Raw genomic sequence first — 26450 nt, 5'->3', positions numbered from 1 at the left:
GAGCAAGTGAAGGTATAGACCTCGTGCACCTACGTCACCAAAAGTCCTTCACGTGACTGGCCATATTGACGGCCAAACAAAGCATTCTCCATTGCTAAGCCTGTTGAGACGAAACGAAAATGTGTCTCATAGCATGACGCCCAGAGTTTTGTCCAATACCGTTAAACATTTAGAAGTTGATGATAAACGAAGGTAACACTTGTCATAGAGGACCCACATGTAATGCCGAATTCGATGTTTTCGCCGATAAGAAATTGGAGTGTTAATTCGCTTCCACTTGTCTTGGACAACTGGATATACACATTTATCTGGTGAGTAAGTCGTCGAGATTTACACAGAAAAGTTTGAAAGCGTATAAAAGTCTGGACGCATAAAAATACTTTTTTGCTGGATCTGTTCGCAACGAGTAGACGGCTCGTGAATCTGGAAGCGTATTCAGCTACACGTTAACCTTTTCCGAAATCCATCTAGTATTCAATACAAATACCAATATTTTAAAAAATGACCCCTAGCTTTACGCAAACTCTCATTCATTAACTATGATTGGAAAAGAAAAAAAAAAGAGGACATCGAGTCAGCTACTCCGTACACGGAAGCATGTTGCGGCCACACGTTAAACTTCGGTAAACTTCTCCATGACAGTTTTTTTTAATATGCATTGTTCTCAAATGAGTCCAATGCGAATTTGAAAAAAAGAAAATAAACCACTGGGATAGGCTTCAGCCCCCCTACACGGAAGCATGTTGTGGCCACACGTTGACCTACATAAACCTGTCTGCAACAGATGGTTTATTTTCTTTTTTAAATACAGATTGGACTCATTTGAGAACAATGCATATTTAAAAAAAATAAAACGTCTGTCTGGGATAGGTTTACCGAAGTCTAACTTGTGGGCGCAACATGCTTCAGTGTACATTGCACACGATTCCCATTGTTTTTTTTGTTTTTGTTTTTTTTAACGCATTGTTCTCAAATGAGCCAACTTGGCATTATAAATACTTCATGGGAATTTGAGATTGAGTAGAATAATTCCTTCCTGAAATGAAGTGATCGCTACACAGTCGTGTGTATTTGGTTGGACACCATCCATCACATTTAATTGCCAAAATTCATCGATTTTTCCTCGTCTTTTCAGCTGGTATTCTATAGAATAACCTCTGAATATCTGTCTCATCTGTTGTAACAACCAACAGCACAACGGGTTTCGGGTATTGTGAATATTCTGCTCCAGTTCAGTGTCCTCCACACTGTCGAGCAGCTCTTTTTGACCGGCAATATGGCGCCGTGAAAATGATGTCACGTGCACGAGCTCTATACATCAAGGGAGAATGGGAAAGAATTCCACCGACAAAGCTTCAATAATTAGTATCCTCAGTTTCCATGTGCGGATCGAATGTGGTGAAAACTAAAAGCACTATAACACACTGCATACGTCCCAGCTTTTTTTGAAGTTGTGCAGCCAACAAATTCAAAATGAGTGAAAATTGGCACACAAAAAAAAAGAGAAAAGAAACACCTCATGAGTTTGAGCATTAAATGTCTTTGGTTTGTATTCAACTGAATTCATGTAGCTTTGCAAATCATCTTATTTACATTTTATAAAATTTCCAAACCTAATTGGAATTCGGGTTTATAGATACACAAAATGGAACTGATATTATTATTTCCATTTCAAAATGTCATTGTTGAAGCATTGCCTTTTATGTAAGTGCCAAGTTTTGTCATATCTATATCCAATCTTGGAAATGTGCTCAAGTTACCCCACTTGATTCTTCTATATTTTGTTTTAGGTGCTGTGTAATGGCCCAGGGACCTGTATTCCCCTTTGCATAGCAGGACTCCTGCTTGGAACTCTGGGAATCAAGAAAGTCTTAATTGTTTTCATTGAAAGTATTTGTCGTGTGGAGTCGCTGTCGCTCACAGGGCGAATCCTTTACCACTTTTCAGACTATTTTTTTGTGCAGTGGGCCAATCTTAGGCATAGGTATCCAAAGTCTATTTTCCTTGGAAGAATAGTGTAAAAATGTCTTTTGCTGCAGGACGGTAACCAAGTGCATTAGTGCAGTAATGTCATCCATTTTATCAGTCAACCAAAGTATAGGCCACACCTTACCAAGTGATGGAGCTTTGTCAAAAAACATGGGGTAAAACGACAATACGCTCGACCCACCGGAAACATCTTGGACTAAATGAGAATAATGATTTTCTACAGATTTGCACCTAATTAAGAAAGAAATACAGAGGCTGAGCTACTTCCAAACTGGAAAGATTGCAGCAAAGTTCATGATGTGTGTTTCTACCAAAAAAGGCAAGATACTGCATGGAGTAGATGGAAATTATGCACTTCAGGTATGTGCTTTATCAAATCAGAGACAAATTTTATGGCGGCGGATTTGGAGTTTTTTTTTTTTTTAACAGTTTAAACATTTCAACATTGAAATACCACAAACCATGATTATCACAGCAGATCTTTGATTTGAAGAGTAGTGCAGCTTCGAAGTTTCTAAATGATCCAAGCTTGAGATCAGCCATTATAACATGAGGGCTGACTTGGAGTCAGTAACAAGAAAGAGTCATGTAATATCGCTTGACAAAACTTCTTTCAACTATGCATTTTCTTTCATCTGGGTCATTTCAATACACACTGACAATTGGTGCTGGCCTCTCCGAGTGCACTTTTTCGGTCGGGTGCACAGTCCCAACTTTTAAATGCGTTACGATGAGCAAAACATCCAATTCCCATGAATTTGGGGCAAGTTAAATCAAACATCATGGTTTTGTGCAGTGCTCTTCTAAATTTTCCGTGGTGAAAACCGTTATCGCAAGATAAAGTGAAAAATTATCTTAAATATGCCAAATATGCCAATTTGGGTTCCATATTTCGATTTTGATACCAAAATCTTCTAATTTTTGTTTTGTTTGTTTGTTGTTTAAGGGGTTGGGGGGCAAGGCCAAAATAGTTTTCATGCTTTAAAAAAAAATATTACACATCATTCAGTGCAACTGGCCACCCCAGTATCCTGGGAATTGACATTTTGCTTAATTATCCGTCTGTTATTCACCAAACAGTAAATATAAAAATAAATAAAGCTTCACATTCCCTTTAACTACACTGATGGATTTGTTTATTGTGTTAAAGAAAGATGTCAAAATGTCCCTGAATTGCCTCCTTTGAGTTTTCTATCTGTGGCCTTAAAAAATAATGTTTAAAAAAGAAACTAACATTTTATTTCTGGATTAAGTCATCGAGACCCTGTCTCACCTCTTCACTATGAATTTTAATGCAATTACCTTTACTATAAATTGTGGTTCTCATTTTGAGTGAGCAGGTTGTATAGGATTAGAAATGAACTTATTAGAGGGACAGCCAAAGTTAGATGTTTTGGAGACAAGGCTTGATTGAGCAGACTTCGATGGTTTGGACATTTTCAGAGGTGACAGAGTGAGAATATTGGTGGAAGTGTTCTGAGGATTGAGCTGCCAGGCAAACGAGCGAGAGTAACATGAAAGCGAAAGTTGATGGATGTTGTGAGGGAAGACATGAGGGCAGTTGGGGTTAGAGAGGAAGATGCACGAGATAGGCACAGATGGAAAAAGATGACACGCTGTGGCGTCTCCGAACAGCACAAGCCGAAAGGAAAAGAAGAAGAATATACTATCCTATATATATATGTGTGTGTCTTCCCTCACCACATCCATAAACCTTCTCTTTGGTCTTCCTCTCGCTCTTTTGCCTTGCAGCTCCATTCTCAGCACCCTTCCACCAATATACTCACTCTCTCGCCTCTGAACATGTCCAAACCATCTAAGTCTGCTCTCTCGATCCTTGTCTCCAAAATATCTAACTTTGGCTGTCCCTCTAATGAGCTCATTTCTAATCCTATCCAACCTGCTCACTCCGAGAGAGAGCCTCAACATCTTCATTCTGCTACCTCCAATTCTGCTTCCTGTTGTTTCTTCAGTGCCACCGTCTCTAATCCGTACATCATGGGCGGCCTCACCACTGTTTTGTAAACTTTGCCCTTCATCCTAGCAGAGACACACCAGACACCTTCCGCCAGCTGTTCCAACCTGCTTGGACCCGTTTCTTCACTTCCTGACCACACTCTCCATTGCTCTGTATTGTTGACCCCAAGTATTTGAAGTCCTCCACCCTCACTATCTCTTCTCCCTGGAGCATCACTCTTCCTTGTCCACCTTTCTCATTCACGCACATATATTCCGTTTTAGTTCGGCTAATCTTCATTCTTCTCCTTTCCAGTGCATGTCTCCATCTTTCTAATTGTTCCTCTGCATGCTCCCAGCTTTCACTGTATATCACAATATCATCTGCGAACATCATGGTCCAAGGGGATTCCAGTCTAACTTCATCTGTCAGCCTATCCATTACCACTGCAAACAGGAAGGGGCTCAGAGCTGATCCCTGATGCTGTCCCACCTCCACCTTAAATTCTTCTGTCACACCTAAGGCACACGTCACGATTGTTCTCCTGCCATCATACATGTCCTGTACTATTTTAACATACTTCTCTGCCACACCAGACTTACGCATGCAGTACCACAGTTCCTGTCTTGGTACTCTATTATAGGCTTTCTCTAGATCCACAAAGACAATGTAGCGCCTTCCGACCTTCTCTGTACTTTTCCACAAGCATCCTCAAGGCAAATAATGCATCTGTGGTACACTTTCTAGGCATGAAACCATACTGTTGCTTGCAGATACTTACTTCTGTCCTGAGTCTAGCCTCCACTACTCATTCCCATAACTTCATTGTGTGGCCCATCAACTTTATTCCTCTATAATTCCCACAGCTCTGAACATCGTCTTTGTTCTTAAAAATGGGAACTAGAATACTTTTCCTCCATTCTTAAGGCATCTTTTCGTCCGCGAGTACTCTGTTAAATAAGTTGGTCAAAAATTCCACAACCATCTCTCCAAATTGCTTCCATACCTCCACCGGTATGTCATCAGGACCAACTGCCTTTCCATTTTTAATCCTTTGTAGTGCCTTTCTGAATTCTCCCTTACTAATCATTGCCACTTCCTGGTCCTTCACAGATGCCTCTTCAACTCTTCCTTCTCTCTCATTTTCTTCATTCATCAACTTCTCAAAATATTCTTTCCATCTATTTAGCACACGACTGGCACCAGTCAACACATTTGCATCTCTATCCTTAATCACCTTACCTGCTGCACATCCTTCCCATCTCTATCCCTCTGTCTGGCCAACCTGTAGAGATCCTTTTCTCCTTCTTTCGTGTCCAACCTGGTGAACATGTCTTCATATGCCTCTTGTTTAGCCTTTGCCGCCTCTACCTTTGCCCTACGTCACATCTTGATGTACTCCTTTCGCCTCTCCTCAGTCCTCTGTGTCCCACTTCTTCTTCGCCAATCTCTTTCCTTTTATGACTCCCTGTATTTTGGGGTTCCACCACCAAGTCTCCTTCTCCCCTTTCCTACCAGAAGACACACCAAGTACTCTCCTGCCTGTCTCTCTGATTACCTTGGCTGTCGTAGTCCGGTTTTCCGGGAGCTTCTGCTGTCCATCGAGAGCCTGTCTCACCTCTTTCCAAAAGGTCGCACAACAGTCTTCCTTTCTCAGCTTCCACCACTTGGTTCTCTGCTCTACCTTTGTCTTCTTAATCTTCCTACCCACCAGCAGAGTCATCCTACACACCACCATCCTATGCTGTCAAGATACACTCTCCCCTACTACTACTTTACAGTCAGTAATCTCCTTCAGATTACATCGTCTGCACAAAATATAATCCACCTTCGTGCTTCTACCTCCGCTCTTGTAGGTCACTATATGTTCCTCCCTCTTCTGGAAATAAGTATTCACTACAGCCATCTCCATCCATTTTGCAAAGTCCACCACCATCTGTCCCTTAAAGTTCCTTTCCTGGATGCTGTACTTACCCATCAATTCTTGATCGCCCCTGTTTCCTTTACCAATATGTCTATTACAATCTGCACCAATCACAACTCTCTCGCTGTCTGGGATGCTCAGAACTACTTCATCAAGTTCCTTCCAGAATTTCTCTTTCAACTCAAGGTCACATCCTACCTGTGGGGCATCTCTTCCCATCTACTCCGTGGTAGAATAATTTAAACCCTGCTCTTAAACTTCTAGCCTTACTACCTTTCCACCTACTCTCTTGGATGCACAGTATATCAACCTTTCTCCTAATCATCATGTCAACGAACTCCTGAGCTTTTCCTGTCATTGTCCCAACATTCAAAAGTCCCTACACTCAGTTGTAGGCTCTGTGCATTCCTCTTTTTCTTATGACGACGGGTCTGGTTTCCTCCTCTTCTTTGTCTTCGGCCCACAGTAGCTGAATTTCCACCGACGCCCTGCAGGTTAGCAGTGCCGGGTGTGGGCGTTGTTAAGCCGGGCCACGACCGATCCGGTATGGGATTCTTTAGATGAACGCTCATATTTGTTTGGCACAGTTTTTACGCCGAATGCCCCTCCTGACGCAACCCTCTGCATTTATCCGGGCTTGGGACTGGCCTACAAATTGCACTGGTTTGTGCCCCCATAGGGCTGCATTCAATGCGTGCTGCTCCGTCCAAGTCTTAATTCCATCTACATATCCTTGCGTGAAATAGTTGTGACCTCTCTGTAGAACCCATCTAGTCAAGTCTGGTACATTTAGCAAAAAAACATACCTCAATGTGACCAGGAATATGCGATAGAAAATCCACTTCAAACCTGTTCTGTTCAGTCGACATTTTAGAAGATTCTAGGACATTGCAACTGTAGCTTAGGAGGGCGGAGCTGAAGATCGCCAGTCATACATTGAGATGCGACGTAAGGCAAAGGTAGTGGCGGTGAAGGCTAAACAAGAGGTATGTGACTACATGTACACCAGGTTGGATACGAAAGGAGGAGTATAGGATCTCTACAGGTTGGCCAGACAGAGGGATAGAGATGGGAAAAATGTGCAGCAAGTAAAGGTGATTAAGGAAAGCGAATATGTTGACTGGTGCCAGTAGTGTGCTAAGTAGAGGTAAAGAGTGTTTTGATGAGTTAATGAATGAAGAAAATGGGAGAGAAGGTAGAGTAGAAGAGGCAAGCGTGAATGACAGGATTAGTAAGGGGGAAGTTAGAAAGGCACTGAACAGAATCAAAAATGGACAGAAGTATTTATCTGTGAGCAACAGTGTGGTTTCATGCCGTGAAAGAGTACCACAGATGCATTATTTGCCTTGAGGATGCTCGTGGAAAAGTACAAAGAAGGTCAGAAGGAGCTACATTGTGTCTTTGTAGATCTAGAGAAAGCCCATGACGGAGTACCAAGAGAGAAACTGTGGTACTGCATGCGCAAGTCTGGTGTGGTGGAGCAATATGTTAGAATAGTACAGGACATGTACGATGGCAGCAGAACAGTGGTGAGATGTGCCGTAGGTGTGTCAGAAGAATTTAAGGTGGAGGAGTGGCTGCATTACAGATACACACTGAGCACTTTCCTGTTTGCGGTTGTAATGGATAGGCTGACAGATGAGGTTAGACTGGAGACCTCTTGGACTATGATTTTTGCCGATGATATTGTGATCTGCAGTGAAAGCAGGGAGCAGGCGGAGGGACAATTGACCCCTCCGTAGAAATTGCGTGGGTCGCGTCGCTGACCAATCAGAGGCCAGAGATGTGCCTAAACCACGCCCTTGTTGTCGTCCGCCATAACCTCAGACAAAGTCGCATGGTTCAGTAGGGCTTTTGTTTGCGTTTTATCACGTCTTAGGAATCCTTAACAATAGATATGGTTTAGAGGTGTAGTCACGGCCTTTGTAATAGTGACGACAGGTATCCTGATAGGCTAGTTGGTGGAGTACAATTTGTACCCTTTCCAAAACTGAAGACCGAGTACGAAAAATGTCTTAGATGGATCAAACTTTGTGGAAGACCGCATGATCAACTGAATCCATCTGAAATCAACTGGAACAGAAGACCGAGTACGAAAAATGTCTTTGATGGATCAAACTTTGTGGAAGACCGCATGATCAACTGAATCCATCTAAAATCAACCGGAACAGATATGTTTGCACGAAGGTCAGCCCTATTTTTGATTTTCAATACATGTCGCATATAAATGAATTAGCAGTTCTTCGCTTGCATAACATAGTGTCAGATTCCGCTTATCCGCAGGACTAATCAGGAGAAATGTCCTGACCGACTCTCCAGTTCAAGGGTTAAGCTACCCCTTTACTCTAGCCGACTCTAACGCCGTGCGTGCAGGAGGATGGGAGCTTCTTAAGTCAGTGTCGAGATGAATTCGCCTAGGTGTACTAACTGCCTTTAGTTTTGCAGAGCCAATCCAGTCTCCCTCCACTCATCCGCCTTGTCGAGTAACCTTTCTGAGTAACAAGGTGACAAAGTGTTCGCTCTACTTTTACAGCAGCTCCATCTCTTATGAATCGATTGCAAATTTAACAATCCTTATTAGGATCGTACGGATTTGTTCTATTTTAAGACGGAGATTATGAAAGAGTGACTGATTAAAATAGAATTTTTACGACTAAATGATGTTAATGTCGATGATGTTCAATCTTTGAGGTTGAATGGTAAAAATGAGATAACTCAATATAAGAATGACAAAGATAGATGAAGTTGGAAATTTTTAGAATTTAATACAATGATAAAAATTGTTCAGATAACATTCATCCTACAGTTATCTGCGCCAGACGCGAGGTAAGGTTGTGATGTTAAGGCAAAATTCAATGTTAATAGAACATAAATCAATAAAGGAAAAAATAGTTACAATGATAAAAATTGATGATCAGAAGGATAAGATAAATGATAAAAATAGCAAAAAGCAATGTAATTGAAGTGAGATTTAAAGCGTCTAAAAGCATCAAAAATTAGGGATAATAGACATTTTTGAGTGAGCCTGTTGGGGTTGATCAAGTCCTATATAGCTCGAAGCCTAATTTAATAATAAGTTTTTTCGGGATTACGGATAAATTGTCAAGCCAACTTGCCCTTAATAGGTAACCACGTAATATCGCTAGTGTTATCCTGCCATTACCTTATTATCGTAGTTTTACTTGCGCCCAATCTCAAAAAGAGTCGTCAATTTAGGCACTCAAAGTTGCCAATTCCTTCTCCCCGCCAGCTTCCCACATGACTATTACACCTATAGAAAGACCTTGTCTCTTTGTCAGCGAAAACGGAACAAAGAGCCAACCGTATCCAAGGTTTTTATAGCTTTTTGGTGGAACATTCTAGAAAATGTTGGCTGAATCTACATCTAGTGGGAAGGGCCTCCTTTAGTTCATCCTATTGGGCCCCATTTGCCATTCCTGGCTTGACTTGTCACGCCCTTCTTTGGCTTCACTCAATTTTGTCATTCTCCCTTTAATTAATAAATGCATCTTTTAAAAATATCACCACACTTCGCGTTCGGTTTCACCCTAGTTTTGAACAATAGCATAAATGTATCAACATTCTTGTGAATACAATTCTCTCATGCATTCTTAGGCTTGTTTTAGTTGGTTGCTCATCAGGTGTTGCCTTGTCTGAGAGACAGCCATACACAGGTTATATTCTTTTCACAAAGCTTTTTCAAAGCATCTTATTTTTTGCTAAAAGTCCAGTGGAAAAATAGTTGAAATCCATTTCTGCTTGCCGACTTCCCGCGTGGTCATTCGAGTGTGACGGGCTTCCTGTTCAGTAACTTGATGCTGCAACCATCTTGAAAAATGTTTGGTGTGGCTTGACAGCTGCATCCTGTCACTGTCTTTATAGCAGAAATAAGATGTGAATACAAAGCTATAACAATAATTGGGTTATTAAGGTTGCTAACCCTGATATATGTATGTAATACAAAGATATGAGAAATAATCCGGTTTATATAAGGTTACTGACTTTGGTATACATATGCAATGCAATGAGAAGCTAAGCGGGTAGGCTACATTTATCAATGAGATCTTTGCCGTGCTGGTGATCCAATCGAGTGTAAATTTGTTTGGCGACATCTGGTGTCCAATTTGAGAGTTGGTGGCTCAGCTCAAAACATGAACCTTAAGCCATACACCCCAATTGTTATCAATTCGCTCCATTGCTATTTGTGGTATGGCAACCTATCTGACAATAGCTACGTGTGAATGATTGACACACTTGATCTGTGTTGAGCGATACTTTGCGAGGATCTGACTGGACAAACGTGTCTCTTTGTTGGTGGCTAGCGAGCTAAGCTAAACCGGACTAGCGAGACCTAAAAGCCTTCGACGTGCACCGAGACACCAAGACTGAAGGAAGGATGTTTGAGGACACTAAAGTTGTGATTGTCGTACTCGGTCGGGACTTACGTAGGTTTCGCACTAATTCAAGAATAATTATTGAGGGGAGCGCGTGACTTTACACAAAGAAAACCAGAGAAACAACTCGTAAATCAAGACTCGCCTTCTTCTTTTCCTTTATACGGCGGTTCACAAACGGCTATACAGATACACATACAGATTCTGCACACACGAAAATAGGTAACTGTCAATGACGAATTCGTATTTGGGTTATAATATATTATATTATGTGGCTTCTCTGTCTTCCTCTGACTCCAGAAAGATCTTGCGCTAAAATCAATGGTTTCTCCGTCGATATGCATGGAAATACCATTGAAATACCCCTCGCTGAAATACTTGAAGCCCTGCTGTCTGTTCTTCAACGATATTTCACTATTCGGTAAAAATGCGAGTGAAAAATCAGCTGGTAAGTCAGACAATCTCGCTCTTGACTTTTCTTCCTGCGACGCCATTTTGTCTAATGTTTGTCTCAGGTTAGCAACAGTGGGGTGACGTGACTTCAGGAGGCGTGGTTAAGTGCCCTGTACGGAGGGGTCAATTAGAAAGATGGAGCCACGTACTGGAAAGGAGAGAAATGAAGATTATATAGATAGTGAGGGTGGATGACTTCAAATTCTTGGGGTCAACAATACAGAGCAATGAAGAAACTGGTCCAAGCGGGGTGGAACAGTTGGCGAAAGGTGTTTGGTGTTCAATGTGACAGAGTCTCTGCTAGGATGAAGGGCAAAGTTTATAAAAAAAGAGGTGAGACTGGGCATAATGTACGGATTAGAGACGGTGGAACTGAAGAAACAACAGGAAGCAGAACTTGAGGTAGCAAAAATGAAGATGCTGAGGTTCTCGCTTGGAGTGAACAAATTGGATTGGATTAGAAATTAGCTCATTAGAGGGACAGCCAAAGTTGGGTGTTTTGGAGACAAGGTGAGAGAGAGCAGACTACGATGGTTTGGACATGTTCAGAGGCGAGAGAGTGAGTATATTGGAAGAAAGGGTGCTGAGGATGGAGCTGCCAGGCAAAAGAGCAAGAGGTAGACAAAAGAAAAGGTTAATGGATGTTGTGAGGGAGGACATGAGGGCAGTGGGTTTAGAGAGGAAGATGCATGTGATAGGCTTAGATGGAAAAAGATGACACACTGTTGCGACCCCTTACGGGACAAGGCGAAAGGAATAGAAGATAGTATTTTATTAAAATTCAAACCCTGTACACATCAGAACATGAGCTTGCCTGCACTTGTCAAAAGCCAGATATACTTCCTTGTTATCATGTTTCTTTGGGGTGGAGTCACGGGCATCTTTTGTTGACATTTTGCATAGCTGTCATTAAATTGTTAAATAGTAAAAGGTTTGTAACCAATATTTTCCCGTTTTTCCAGTTGAGAATGCTCAAACCGTTTGCTGTAATAAAACTTATTTTTCGCCAAGAACGATATATGCTGCTTTCATTCAACCTGTCAACAGTGTTCAAAGTTTTCAGGAAAAAAAAGATGATCAACATACCTCCGCAACTTGTCTTTTCACAATAGCTCTACGCAGTTTCGGTACTTTCGGTGGGGGGCGGATTCTAAGCTTGTCGGACGGTATCCAAGTTCAGCGGCTGATCAAAGTTGGCGTTTGGACCCTTGAGCAACACGGATCTGTTCAGGTGCCGCCACTGGCTGTATGGTAGGCACTGATCCAGGTTTTAACATTTAAAACTCATCTCAGACATGAGTCCACCAGTAAAAGAGTCCGAAATGTGGAATCCATATGACAGACTGCTGACTGGGTTTGGAAAAATTAGCACTTGTTTTCACAAACCTGACAGTCTTCTGAGGCTGGGGTTTTTGTGGAAATAATGTAAACTGTGACCAGAATAATTCGAACTGCGACAAAACTGAACCACACACTTCTTCACCATTGTTATGTATTGATTTTAGCTTACAATCACTGAGGATTTCTCGAAATGAATGGATTTTTCTTCGACGTCAACAATCAGTGCCTCGAGTGATAAAGCACAAGTCCTCATTGTGATGTCAGAGGTAAGCCACACTAAAGGTGGGGTTTGTCAGATACAGGAAAATAGGTCGAAGTTCACAGACTGTAATTCATAAATACTTGTATTTTTTGGTAAAAACTTTGAATAAGATATGCATTTATGGTACAGCTGAACATGTATTTTCATCTAGATAAGATAACTTGCGCTCGGATATCGACATTATAAACACTTTAAATGGAAGACATTTGGGACGACAAAACCCTGGCTACAGCTGGTTGTCCGGCAGAACTGAGCAATCTGGGGAGAAGATCACTCTAGCTGAGCTCCTGAGAAGAAGTCAGGAGAAGGATTAAACTTCTAGACATTCAGCCATCACTTCATCGCTCCACCAGTCAAGCCTCTAATCTCTAATGCCTTAAAATGGATAGCAAAACCAGAGACACATGGCAGAAAACACAAGACAACCATCAAAATGGATCACTCAGTCACCAGAATGGCAAAAGCTCAGCCAATGATCAGCTCCTGGATGGCGTTATGGCAGAGTGGCCTGACAGAAGTGCTTCCTCAGAACAAGACACATGAAAGCCTGCATGGAGTTTGCTTGGGGAAAGAAAAAAAAAACACCTGATGGACCAAAATGGCGGGAAATAAGAATGGCTTGTCTGATGATACCAAGACGGAATGTTTTAGCCTTAATTCTAAGTGGTATGTGTGGAGAAAAAAGAGGCACTGCTCATCACCTATCCAATATTGTACCAACACTGAAGCATTGTGGTGGGAGCGTCATGGTGTGGGAGTATTTTTCATCTGCAGGGAAAGGACAACTGGTTGCAATCCAACAAAAGAAGAATGTGGCCAAATGCAGGGATATCTAAGAACAAAACATTTTCCAGAGTGTTCAGGACCTCAGACTGGGCCAGAAGTTCACCTTCCAACAAGGTACTGATCCTAAGACAGTGCTTCTCAATTACTTTCTTTTACGCCCACCCCCAGCAAGAAGAAAACAACTCACCCCCCCACTTTCCGCCGTGATATAATTTTTCCATAAAATTGTTATAAATAGGCGGCACGTGGCTCAGCTGGTAAAGTGTTGGCCTCACAGTTCTGAGGACCCAGGTTTGATCCCGCCTGTGTGGAGTTTGCAAGTTCCTCCCGTGCCTGCGTGGGTTTTCTCCAGCCACTCCGGTTTCCTCCCACATCCCAAAATCATGCAACATTAATTGGACCCTCTAAATTGCCCTTTGGTGTGATTGTGAGTGTGACTGTTGTCTGTCTCTATGTGACCTACAATTGGCTGGCAACCAGTTCAGGGTGTACCCTCCTGCCCGTTGACAGCTGGGATAGGCTTCAGCACTCCCTGTGACCCTCGTGAGGATAAGCAGCAAAAAAAAATTGATGGCTGGATGGATTGTTATAAATACACGTCAGCATAACATTGTATCCTGATTACCATTAAAGAAAAATCAATTAGAAATATAGTTCTACTTACAGCAATGTTAGGTGTGAATTTCCAATGAATCCCTTTGGTCAAACCAGGTATATATGACAACACAGTTGTATTGCGTTTGCGGATATTATTGCAAACTTGTCAGATACATTTAGGGTTCATTCTTTTGCCTCTGAGGCTGATGGCTTTGATTCCATCATCCCAGGTATCCTGGTTAACAAACTCTCCCTCCCTGGACTTGCTCCTTCCATCTGCTGCTGGATTAAAGGCTTCCTCGCAAACCATTCAGTCTGTCAGACTTGGCTCACACCTCTCTTCCTCAATCACCCTCAGCACCGCTTCTCCCCAAGGTTGTGTACTGAGCCCTCTTCTATACTCTTTGTACACATATGACTGCATACCAGCCAATCCCAGCCACTCCAGGATCAAGTTTGGTGATGGTCACTGTGATCGGGCTCATTTCAAAAGGAGTCTGACTACAGAAACGAGATTGGAAAGTTGTCAAATTGGTGTTCTGCAAACAACGTCACACTGAACACCACAAAGACGAAGGAAATAATCCTGGACTTGCTGGAAGTGCAGCAGGGACCCAGTTGCACTGTTCATCAATGGGAAGTGTGTGGAGAAGGTCCACTCCTTCAGATTTCTGGGAGTTGACATCACAGACAAACTCACCTGGATTGTAAATACACAACGGTGGTGAAAAAAGGCCCAACAGTGACTCCACTTCCTGAGAGTGCTCAGGAAGAACAACTTGGAAGCTGATCTGCTGCTGGCTTTCTACAGAACCACCATGGAGACCATCCTCACATACTGCATGATAGTGTGGAATGCTGGATGTACAACACCGGACAGGAAAGCTCTGGAAAGAGTGATCATTGGTGCCCAGAAGATTACTGGCTGGTCTCTGCCCTCCCCTAGAGGACATTGCCAACTCCCGCTATCACTGCAGAGCTACTTACATTGTAAAGGGCTCTTCACATCCTGGTCACCACCTGTTTAACCTGCTGCCCTCTGGCAGGTGTTACAGGTCCCACAAAACACAGACAAGCAGACTCAAAGACAGCGTTTTTCCTAGAGCCATCAACTGCTTGAACTTAAAACCACTAAACAGTACTGGAATGTAAAATTATGTAAATGCACTTTTGTTTGCTTTTGTTGGTTTTAATAATCTTTAATAATCTTACCAAGGCCAGGACAGGGAGTATAAGACTGTAAAACACACTTATGCATTTATCTATTTATTTTCAAGTTCTTCAGCAATAACTCTGCCTTGATCGTACCTATTTTATCTGCTATCTTACCTCATACATAGGATGTTGTTATTATTTCTATTTTATTTATTCTATTTTATTCACATAAGCACCTTGTGGAGAAACACTCAGTATTTCATTGTATGCACAGTCATTTAATGATGTTAAAGGTTTTGGATTTATTTGATTTGAACTTAAAACCACTAAGCATAGCAGTACTGTCATCTAAAATTATACAACTGCACTTCTTGTTTGCTTTTCATGGTTTTAATAATCTTACCAAGGCCTGGACATGATCAATAAGACTGAAAAACACTTTATTTATTTATTTGTCTATCTTTTTTCTTTATAAGTTCTTTTAGCAAAAACTGCATTGATTGTATTGTTTAGTTTTTAAATCCTGACAAAATGGATACCTGGCCTTCTTAACAATGCCTGTGGTAGTTTTAGTCCAGGATAGGGTGTCTGTAATGTATATCCTGAGAAGTTTAGAACTGTGGACTATTTCCACACAGTCACGATTGATGAAAATGCGGGATGGGTCAGCTCTGTGTTTCTTAAAGGTCAAGTGCCATCCCTATAAACATTCTAAAATAGATATTGTAATGAAAAATACATATAACATTATTCACTTCAATGTGTATACGAAAAAATAAATGTGAGCGGAGAGTGCGTCATCCATGCGCAAAGTTGCAGTCCATATTGGCTGCATCCTCTGTCCGTGACATTTCCCGGACATTCACCAATGAAAACATGCGGTGCATCCTAACTATGGGAGATGAACACGCCCCTTCTGACACGGAAGCTCTTTTCAAAAAGGAGAACACCTCACAACCAAGTAAAGTTACCGGGGCAATATTACACTATTGTTTCGAGAGTTATTCAAATGATATGCGATCACGGCCAAACCACCTCCCATCCGATGCGCTTCCGCGGCTCATCGCAACCGGCCAGTGTGGCGTATTTTTGGCGCCGAGGTGGCTTATCACGGAGCCGAGCCGTGCTGCTTTAGGGGGTTGCTCATAGCCGCTGCAGTACGCGGTGAACAACACCGTCGAGCCAGGGCGCTTTACTGCGTTGTTGTTGCACGCTGCTGAGTGCTGCATTGAGGCAGTGTTCTTCAGAGCCGCCGCGGCGAGCCCGAAGCGCAGTCTTCGCTGGCGAAGCGATGCAGCAGCCTGACGCCGTCCGACGTGCACATCGACATATTTCGTAAGTGGATCTTTTGTTACGTTATGAGAGACCGATTACGTGGTCCGCCCCAAACTATTATTTTTTTTTAGTAGCTGTATACACATTTGGAACCCACAAAGCTCTCGTCCTCTGCACCTGTGCAATCCATTTTTCACGACGAACCAGGTTTCTTGCAAACTTATGAAGGGTGAGTCCATTCTCCCCAGTGTTCAGGCAATGTCCAGCAATGCAACAAGCCAGCATTTTGGCTAACACAAAGGAACAACGAGCTTCCTTCCCGGAGGTAAAACTAACGAAAACAAACGAGTCCACTTGAGTGCCCTCAAGTGTCTGTCCTTTACATCACTTACTGCTGCTTCTTGAAAACAATCCCTCGAGAGTATTTTCATGGCAGGAGTTACAAAAAGCTGTATACGTAAAAACGTGTTTTGTGGTGGAAAAAACGCATGGGTCCATGTCGGTTGTCGTTTTTTCATGAATAACATACTAAAAATCATGCATTTCATGACAGTGGCACTTTAAAGTCCAATCTAAGTTCTTTGGAATTCTTTGTATTTAAAATCAGGTTGTTTGCATGGACCACAGAGGCAGACTTTGAACCTAACCGTGGTAGGTGGATTGATCTGTGTCATGTGCAAACAATAATTTGATGGAAGTTTGGATGATTATACAATCAGAGGTGAACAGACGGTACAGAAGAGGGCTCAGCACACAGCACAGAGGGGAACCAGTCCTGAAAGTGAAGGAGAAAGAAAGGCGAGTCAAAGAGTTTGGAGGTGGTTAGTGAGAAAGTCCATAATCAGAGCTGTGTGTGAAGAACAAGGTGAGGCAATTTTCAAATCAAAATGTGTGGTATAATGGAGTAAAGGCAAAGCTATTAGCAACAAAGAGTTCTGGTGTTCTTGGTGTTCCAGCACTGAGTGGAGACTAATGGTGATAGCATCCTCCGTTGACCTCTTTTCTTTGTAGCCAATTGACCCCTCCGTGGATATTGCGCAATCCGCGTCACTGACCAATGAGAGGCCAGAGATCTGCATAAACCAAAGCCCGTTTTTGCTCCCGCCATTTTCTCAGACAACATTGCATGGTCCAGTATAGGGTTAGTTAGCGTTTTATCGCGTATTTGGGTTCTTTAACAATAGATATGGTTAAGAGGTGTCGTCACGGACTTTGTAATAGTGATGACAGGTATCCTGAAAGGCTAGTTGGTGGAGTTCGATTCGTACCCTTTCCAAAACCGAAGACCCAGTACGAAAAATGCACTGATGGACCAAACTTTGTGGAAGACCGCATCAACTAAATCCATCTAATATCAACCGGAACACATATGTTTGCACGAAGGTATGCCCTAAATTTGATTTTTAATACACGTCTCATATAAATGAATGAGACGTTCTCCGCTAGCATAACACTGCTGCGTGTGAACGATTGACACACTTATTCTTTGTTGAGCGATATTTAGCGATGATCGGACTGCACAAACGTATTGATTTCTTGCTGGCTCGCGGCAGAAGCTTAACCAGACTGTGTTTGCACGAAGATATGCCCTAAATTTGATTTTTAATACACGTCTCGTATAAATGAAAGAGACGTTCTCCGCTAGCATAACACTGTTGCGTGTGAATGATTGACACACTTATTCTTTGTTGAGCGATATTTAGTGATGATCGGACTGCACAAACGTATTGATTTCTTGCTGGCTCGTGACCGAAGCTTAACCAGACTGTGTTTTCACGAAGATATGCCCTAAATTTGATTTTTAATACACGTCTCGTATAAATGAATTCGAAGTTGTTCGCTTGCATAACATAGCTCCGTGTGAATGATTGACACACTTATTCTTTGTTGAGCGATATTTAGCGATGATCGGACTGCACAAACGTGTCGCTTTCTTGCTGGCTCACGGCAGAAGCTTAACCAGACTGTGTTTGCACGAAGATATGCCCTAAATTTGATTTTTAATACACGTCTCGTATAAATGAATGAGACGTTCTCCGCTAGCATAACACCGCTACGTCTGAACGATTGACACACTTATTCTTTGTTGAGCGATATTTAGCGATGATTGGACTGCACAAACGTATTGATTTCTTGCTGGCTCGCGGCAGAAGCTTAACCAGACTGTTTGCACGAAGATATGCCCTAAATTTGATTTTTAATACACGTCTCGTATAAATGAATGAGACGTTCTCTGCTAGCATAACACCGCTACGTGTGAACGATTGAATGAAATCAGAAGCATGGCGTCTCAGTTAAGAATGTATTGTATTTAGAATCTATAATATATCATTGATTTGAATGAAATCAGAAGCATGGAGTCTGTCTCAGTTCAGAATGTATTGTATTGTATTTACCATTTTTACTGTTTGTCTTACGTCAGCGCACGTGGCGTGACGTCACTTCAGGAGGCGTGGTTAAGTGCCCTCTACGGAGGGGTCAATTTGAAAGGGATCAAAGGTTGGTGGTAATCTACTTTTTATGTGTCTTTGTATGAGTCTCAGCCATTTTGTGACAATAGGTGTGAGAGCAGTAGGTCTGTAGACATTTAAACACTGTCAGAGAAATTATCCAGAAATGGTGAAAACTGGGAACTCTGGGAAACCTTCCCAGGAGTGGACAACCAACTCGAAAACTGCGACAACGACTCATCCCAGAAGGGACAAAAGAACCTTGAACAACCATAAGAAAGACAATGACCAAAATGGAATCCCTGGGAGTGTTTCCAGGGGAGAACACCTGCTGTAATAAAAAAATACAAGGCTCATCTCACATTTTCCAAACAACTTCTTGATGATCCTCAAGAGCAAAATTCTGTGGACTGACGAGTCAAAAATTTTACTTGTTGAAAGAAGCCAGTTACATCTGGCATAAAAATGGCACTGCATTTGATTTAAAAAGACAAAAAAAAAAAACATGCCAACAGTGAAAGATGGTTGTGGCAGTGAGATGGTCTGGGGATGCCTCGCTGCCTCAGGACCAAAAAAAAAATGTTAAGGTTTTGGAGTGGCCAAATCCATGTTCAGATTTAAATGCAATTGAGATGATATGGTGTGAATCCAAACAGGTGGTTCATGCTAGAAAGCCCTTCAATATGGCAGAAGAGTGCAACAAAATTCCTCTAGAGGAATGTGAAAAACTCGTTCAATTATCGCAAACTCTTGATTTCAGTTATTGCTGCAATGGGTAGCAAAACCTGCTACAGTAATCCCTCATTTCTTGTGGTTAATTGGTACCAGAACCACCCACGAAAAGGGAAAAATCGCAAAGTAGAGGGGATGTATGTTTGTGTAAGTACCAGAATGTTTAAAATATGTAAACAGTATTTGTATTTTTGCATATTTAAGACAAAAAGAGGTATTTAGTATTTAATTATAAAACACTTACTGCCACATGGGTACCAGAATGTTTATTCAACAGCACAGCATTTATACATTGCCCACTTGAGACAAAAACTACAACACTATAATAACAATAAAATAAAATTTTTATTGCAGTACAGAAAGTCACAAACCAATGTCTGCGGCGTATTATTGTGATTTCACATCCAGCGTGCTGCTTTTACATCCAATGATGTAGAATAAAAACTAGACTGCGCAGTCTGCCTCCATTATGGATGCCACCATGGTCAATAGAGCTCATGCACCTACGTCACCAAAGTCACGTGACTGGTCATACTGCATTGCTCAATGCTAAGTCGGTTGGAGACGACACGAAGATATGTCTTATAGCACGACGCCCAGAGTTTTGTCCGATATCATCAAACATTTAGAAGGTGATAATAAACAAAGGTATGTGGAAAAATTTGAGACACTTGGCATAGAGAGACATACTTATTGCTGAAGTTGATGTTTTCGCCAATAAGAAATTGGACAGTTAACCCGATTCCGCTTGCCTTGGACAACTGGATCTAGACATCTATCTGGTAAGTAAGTCCTTGAGATTTACACGGAAGAGTTTGAAAGCGTAGAAAAGTCTGGATGCATACAAATACTTCATTGCTGAATCTGTTCTCAATCAAGAATAAATCCCACATAGTGATAGAGCCACTCAGAATTTTTCAATACAAATACCAATATTTAAATAAATTACCCCTGGATATACAGAAACCCACATTATATGATTGGGGAAAAAAAGACAGTCAGCTCTTCCGTACACAAAGCATGTTGCGACCACACGTTAAACTTCGGTGAACCTCTCCGTGACAGATTTTTTATTATTTTTTTTAAATGCATTGTTCTCAAATGCGTAGTCCAATGCATATTTAAAAAAAAGAAAATAATCCACTGGGGTAGGCTTCAGCCCGCATACATGGAAGCGTGTTGCAGCCACACGTTAACCTACATAAACGACTGTGTGACTGGCGGTTTATTTTCTTTTTTAAAAAACGCATTGAACTCATTTGAGAACAAAGCATGTTGAACAAAAAATAAGGCTGTTGGGGAGAGGTTTACCAAAGTTTAACATGTGGCCACAACACCCTTCCATATACGTTGGAGAAAACTCCTTTTTTTTTTTTTTTTTTTTTTTTAAACGTATTGTTGTCAAATGAGCCAACTTGGCATTATATATACTTCTTGGGAATTTGAGATTGAGAAGAATAATTCCTACCTGAAATGAAGTGATGGCAACATAGTCGTGTGTATTTGGTTGGGCACCATCCATCACGTTTGACTACCGAAATCAATCAATTTTTTCTGGCCTTTTCAGCTGTATTCTATAGAATGACCTCATTGTCCCCCACACTGTCGAGCAGCTCTTTTTGACCGGCAATATGGCGCAGTGAAAATGTTGCCGTCACGTGCACGACCTCTATAGGGTCTAACTTACAGTCAGGGCAAAAAGCATGGTAAACATACATACATTGTTATGGAAAAAGATGCGATATATCTAAATACTTGGGATGTTTGGGATCCCAAGAGACATGAATATAATCTAAACATTTGCAGCATGCCCAGGAAGGTTTAGGAGATACAATGACACATATATACAGCTTTAATAATATTCCCCATGCCAAACGTCATCTGACATGCCCACCTATCATCTTAGTGTAGCAGGCATTTCAATTGATATATTCCACAAATTACAAGGAATTTTTTGGACAGTTTTTGTTCAAGAGGATGAACAATTTCGGAAATGTTATCAATAAATTCCACACACATATCCACACTGTTAACTGTTCCTGCTCCAGTCGCCTAACCATAATTGTGTGTTTAACAGACAACAGGTGCTCCTGGTTCTAACTGTTCTGATGATTAGATTGTTCTTGTTCTTGTGCTGTCTCCTGCTAAGCTGTCTGGTGAGTAAGTCGTCAAGATTTACACAGAAAAATTTGAAAGTGTATAAAAGTCTGAACACATACAAATACTTCTTTGCTGGATCTGTTCTCAATCAGGATTAAATCCCACATAGTGATGGACCCACTCGAAATTTTTTAATGGAAATACCAATATTTAAATAAATGACCCCTGGTTTTACATAAATTCTCATTCATTAACTGATTGGGGAAAAACATTTAGGACAGGGAGTAGTCTCCGCCATACACAGAACTGTATTGCGGCCACACGTTAAAGTGTATGAAATGTCTAATTTCTAACGCAAATTATCTTATCTAGATGAAAATATATGTTCAGCTGTACCATAAAATGCATAACCTTTTGGATGCTTTTACCCAAAAAAATATAAGTAGTTAGGAATGAAAGTCCGCTAACTTTGATCTTGTTTCCCTCACCTGAAAAACGACCGATTTCAGGGCCGCAGTCTCGTACATCACCACATGTGGACCTGTGATTGTGTGATTGGATTAGCCTGGAACCTTTGGTACTTACGCCAAAGAAAAACCCATTCGTTCCGAGAATTCCCCGGTCGGTAGTCTGTCATATGCAGTGAACATTTCACCCCGGACACTTTTACTTGTGGACTCATGTCTGAGATGGGTTTTGAATGAGAAAAAACTGTTAAAACCGGGTCAGTGCCTACCATACAGCCAGTTCCAACACCTGAACAGATCGATGTTGTTAAAGGCAAAAAACGCAATCTTGGATCGGCCGCTGAACCCCAGACAGGCTTCGACAAGCTCAGCCCCACCCACCCCCAAGTACCAAAACTGCAAAGAGCTTTTGTTAAGACTATTGGGGAGGTATGTATTTTTTTTCCTGAAAGCTTTAACACTGTTTACATGGTTGAACGATAGAAGCATGTCATTCTTCGTGTGAAATATTTTAACGCAAATCGTTTGACCATTGTCATCTAGAAAAACAGGATAATAATGTGTGTACAACTGGTGGCACGGTGGAGCAGCTGGAAAGCGTTGGCCTCACAGTGTTGCGGTTCCATCCCAGCCCTCCCTGTGTGGAGTTTGCATGTTCTCCCTGTCCCTGCTTGTTTTTTCTCTGGGCACTCCGGTTTCCTCCACTTCCCAAAATCATGCAACATTAATTGGACAATCTAAATTGCCCCTCGGTGTGATTGTGAGTGCGGCTGTTTTTCTCAATGTGCCCTGCGATTGGGTGGCAACCATTCAGGGTGTCCCCTGCCTCTAAGAAAATGGATGGATGAATACAAACCTTTTTTTTAATTTGTCCAGTTTTTTTTTTATTTTAATAAAATACTACGTAGCATTCTAACAACCAGCATTACATACTAGTCACTCACAGAATATGAGACCTGTTTGCCATTTATCAAAAATAATTGAAATGAAATAGATTGTAATGAACCTGTGCTTTATCTACACATTTTTTTCTTATTTTAGAAACTTTGAACCTTATTTTTATATATTAATTACAGATGTTACGGGAAGCATCTTGGGCACAAGAGGTTGACAGTGAACCAGCTGATGCTGAATCTCCATCTTTGGTCTATTCCAAAATTTGCCAGATTTATTAGGTGCCTATACATGAAAATGGAACACATATCTTTCCAACAGCAGAAAGAATACTGTATTTCTGTATACTGTATATGTATTTTAACCTTAGGTGTTCTCAAAGTACTCTTATTGAAAGACCAAATAATAATTCTATGCAAATGTTATGTAACATATTTATACAAAATATAAGCTCCTGAAGAAGGAGTGCTATCAGGCATTTCTGGCCTGTGGGACTCCGGAGGCAGCTAATAAGTCCCGGCTGGCCAAACGGAATGCAGTTTTGGTGGTCACTGAGGCAAAAACCTGGGTGTGGGAGGAGTTTGGTGAGGCCATGGAGAACAACTTCAGGGCAGCTTCGAGGAAATTCTGGTCCACCCTCCGGTGTCTCAGGAGGGGGAAGCAGTGCACCGTCAACACTGTGTATAGTGGGGATGGGGCACTGCTGACCTCAACTCAGGATGTTGTAAGTCATTTGGAAGAATACTTTGAAAACCTCCTCAATTCCACCAACACGACTTCCCGCAAGAAAGCTGAGTCTGGGTGTTTTGAGGCGGGCTCTTCTATCTCTGGGGTTGACGTCACCTGATGGTTAAAAAGCTCCTTAGTGGCAGGGCCCCGGGGGTGGATGAAATTCGCCCGGAGTTCCTAAAGGCTCTGGATGTTGTGGTGCTGTCCTGGTTGAAACGCCTCTGCAACATCGCGTGGACATCGGGGACCGTGCCTCTGGATTGGCAGACTGGGGTGGTGGTCCCCTTTTCAAGAAGGGTCACCGGAGGGATCACACTCCTCAGCCTTCCTGGTAAGGTCTACTCAGGGGTACTGGGGAGGAGGGTCCGTCAGGATGCCGAGTCTCGGATTCAGGTGGAGCAATGTGGTTTTCGTCCAATACATGGTCGCAGTCATTCTCTCCTTAATACAGTGCAGTTGTCCTGTCCCATGTGCAGAAAAACACTCTCAAAGCATGAGGCTACCACCCCCATGCTTCACAGTAAGGATGGTGTTCTTGGGATGGAACTCATCATTCGTCTTCCTCCAAACACGGTTTGTGGAATTAGGACCAAAAAGTTAAATTTTGGTCTCATCTGACCACAAACCATTCTCCCTCAACACCACTGTATCATCCAAATGGTCTTTGGCAAACTTAAGACGGGCCTTTAACATGTGCTGGTTTATGCATGCGAACCTTCCGTGCCATGCATGATTTCAAACCATGACATCTTAATGTATTACCAACAGTCACCTTGGAAACGGTGGTCCCAGCTCTTTTCAGGTCATTGACCAAGTCCTGTCGTGTTGTCCTGGGCTGATTCCTCACCTTTCTAAGGATCATTGAGACCCCACAAGGTGATATTTGCATGGGGCTCTACTCCAATTGAGATTGACCGTCATGTTTAGCTTCTTCCATTTTCCAATGATTGCTCCAACAGTGGACCGTTTTTCACTAGGCTGCTTGGCAAATTCTTCGTAGCCCTTTGCAGCCTTGTGGAGTTGTACAATTTTATCTCTGGTGTTTTTGGACAGCTCTTTGGTCTTGGCCATGTTACAAGTTTGAGTCTTACTAATTTTAAGGGGTGGACAGGTGTGTTTATTCAGCTAACGACCTCACACAAGTGCATCTGAATCAGGATAATACATGGAGTGGGAGTGGACTTTTAAAGGTGGACTAACAGTTCTTTGAGGGTCAGAATTCTAGCTGATAGACAGGTGTTCAAATATTTATTTGTAGCTGTATCACACAAATAAATCATTGCCATATCGCAGAGTGTTCAAATACTTATATTCTTCACTGTAGATTATCTCTCTCACAGTCATTCTTCACTGTCGATTAGTTCCACCAGGATTTGAATTTGAAATGTAAAGTGAAATAGGATTTGGATTTTAAATGTAAAGTGATCACATTTTCAATAGTTGCTACAATTCACTGTCTGAAATTCGTTGTCTGATATTGAACTGGCTACAATTTGCTGTCTAAAATTCACCGTCTGTGGCAGCAGGCAAAAGACCCAGCCAATCGCATTTATGCTTTGCTAGTCACGTGACGTCACATACTAAGAAAGCGTAACTGGATTGGCTGGGTGTTCGGTTCTAACCTGAAGTAACCCTGCCTGGTGGCACAGACAGTGAATGTTTGACAGTGAATTGTAACCGGTTGAATTTCAGACAGCGAATTGTAGCCAGTTGAATTGTTAACATTGAAAAGTTACACTGGAATACAACTATTAAAAACGTGATTACTTTGCATTTCAAATTCAAATCCTGTTTTCTGTGGCATTTCAAATTCAAATCCTATTTCACTTTACATTTCAAATTCAAGTCCTATTTCACTTTACATTTTAAATTCAAATCCTGGTGGCACTAGTCTACTTCCATAGAAATCCATCATCGTTCTCTCATTGAAGTCAAAGGGCTGATGTTCTCACTAGCTCACTGGATATGACTCCCGTTGTCAGGTATTTCCACTCATTTTTTTTTTTTCGGAAAATCCAGCAATGTGCGATAATTTTTTGCCGATAATCTAAAAAAAAAAAAAAAAAAAAAAATTTCCTTCATAACGGATTTCAGATTCGAATTCTGCATTAAAAAAAACTGTATAATATAAGCAAAAAGGTGGATTAGGGTCTTCCATACACTTTAACCTCCGTAAACCTCTCTGCGACAGATGTTTTTGTTTTATTTTATTTTTAAATATGCATTGTTCTCAAATGAGTGAACTTTGCATTATAAATACTTCTTGGTAATTTGAGATTGATAAGAATAATTCCTACCTGAAATGAAGTGGTCGCTACACAGGCGTGTATATTTGGTTGGGCACCATCCATCACATTTAATTGCATAAATCCATCAATCATTTCTGGTCTTTTCAGCTGGTATTCTATAAAATGATCTCTTTGAAGATCTGTCTCGTCAGTTGTGACAATGTAACAGGTCTCAGGCATTGTGAATATTCTGCTCCCGTTCAATGTCTCCCACAATGTCGAGCAGCTGTGTCTGACCAGCAATACGATGCTGTGAAAACGGTAACGTCACATGCACGAGCTCAATAGGCCACTGTCACCTGATGTCAAAGCTCTGAAAAGGTTTTAGGTGTGTCCGGTCATCCAGGCTTTCTGATTAAGATAAACCCGGATGTTTTTCTTGATTGTAACACTTTCTGTGCAACCTGAGATGTAGAATAGCACTGTCTATGTGAATTCCTCAAGGTCATGGTGTTCAAATAAGTCCCAACTTGTCTCAGCAAAACAGTTTTGCAATTGGCTGGGACTATGGCCAGGGATATGTGGTCAGACAGACAGAATAGGGTAGTGCTCTGTAGGCCTGCTTGACGTTTGAATACACATAGTCAAGTGTATTCCCTCCTCTGGTGGCACATTTCACATGTTGTATGAAATTGGGAGAAGAGTCCTGAGAAACAC

At 41.7% G+C, this 26450-nt stretch overlaps 1 protein-coding gene across 2 annotated transcripts in view; it reads left to right on the top strand.

Annotated features, from left to right (window-relative positions):
• The window catches only part of alg14 (ALG14 UDP-N-acetylglucosaminyltransferase subunit), a 77681-nt gene that overhangs the window by 28126 nt on the left and 23105 nt on the right, over positions 1-26450 (top strand). The window contains exon 4 of one of the 2 annotated variants that reach the window (XM_061805983.1): positions 1791-3346. The exons of the other annotated variant lie outside the window; for it this stretch is intronic. Coding sequence (XP_061661967.1) covers positions 1791-2021 — 231 coding nt within the window. The 3' untranslated portion in view covers positions 2022-3346. Of the gene's footprint in view, positions 1-1790; positions 3347-26450 lie in introns of those variants that run through there. 2 annotated transcript variants of the gene reach the window in all.

Source organism: Syngnathoides biaculeatus, chromosome 19 (assembly GCF_019802595.1).
Source record: "Syngnathoides biaculeatus isolate LvHL_M chromosome 19, ASM1980259v1, whole genome shotgun sequence".
Classification (NCBI taxonomy): domain Eukaryota; kingdom Metazoa; phylum Chordata; class Actinopteri; order Syngnathiformes; family Syngnathidae; genus Syngnathoides; species Syngnathoides biaculeatus.
This window is presented reverse-complemented; position numbering and strand designations above follow the sequence as displayed.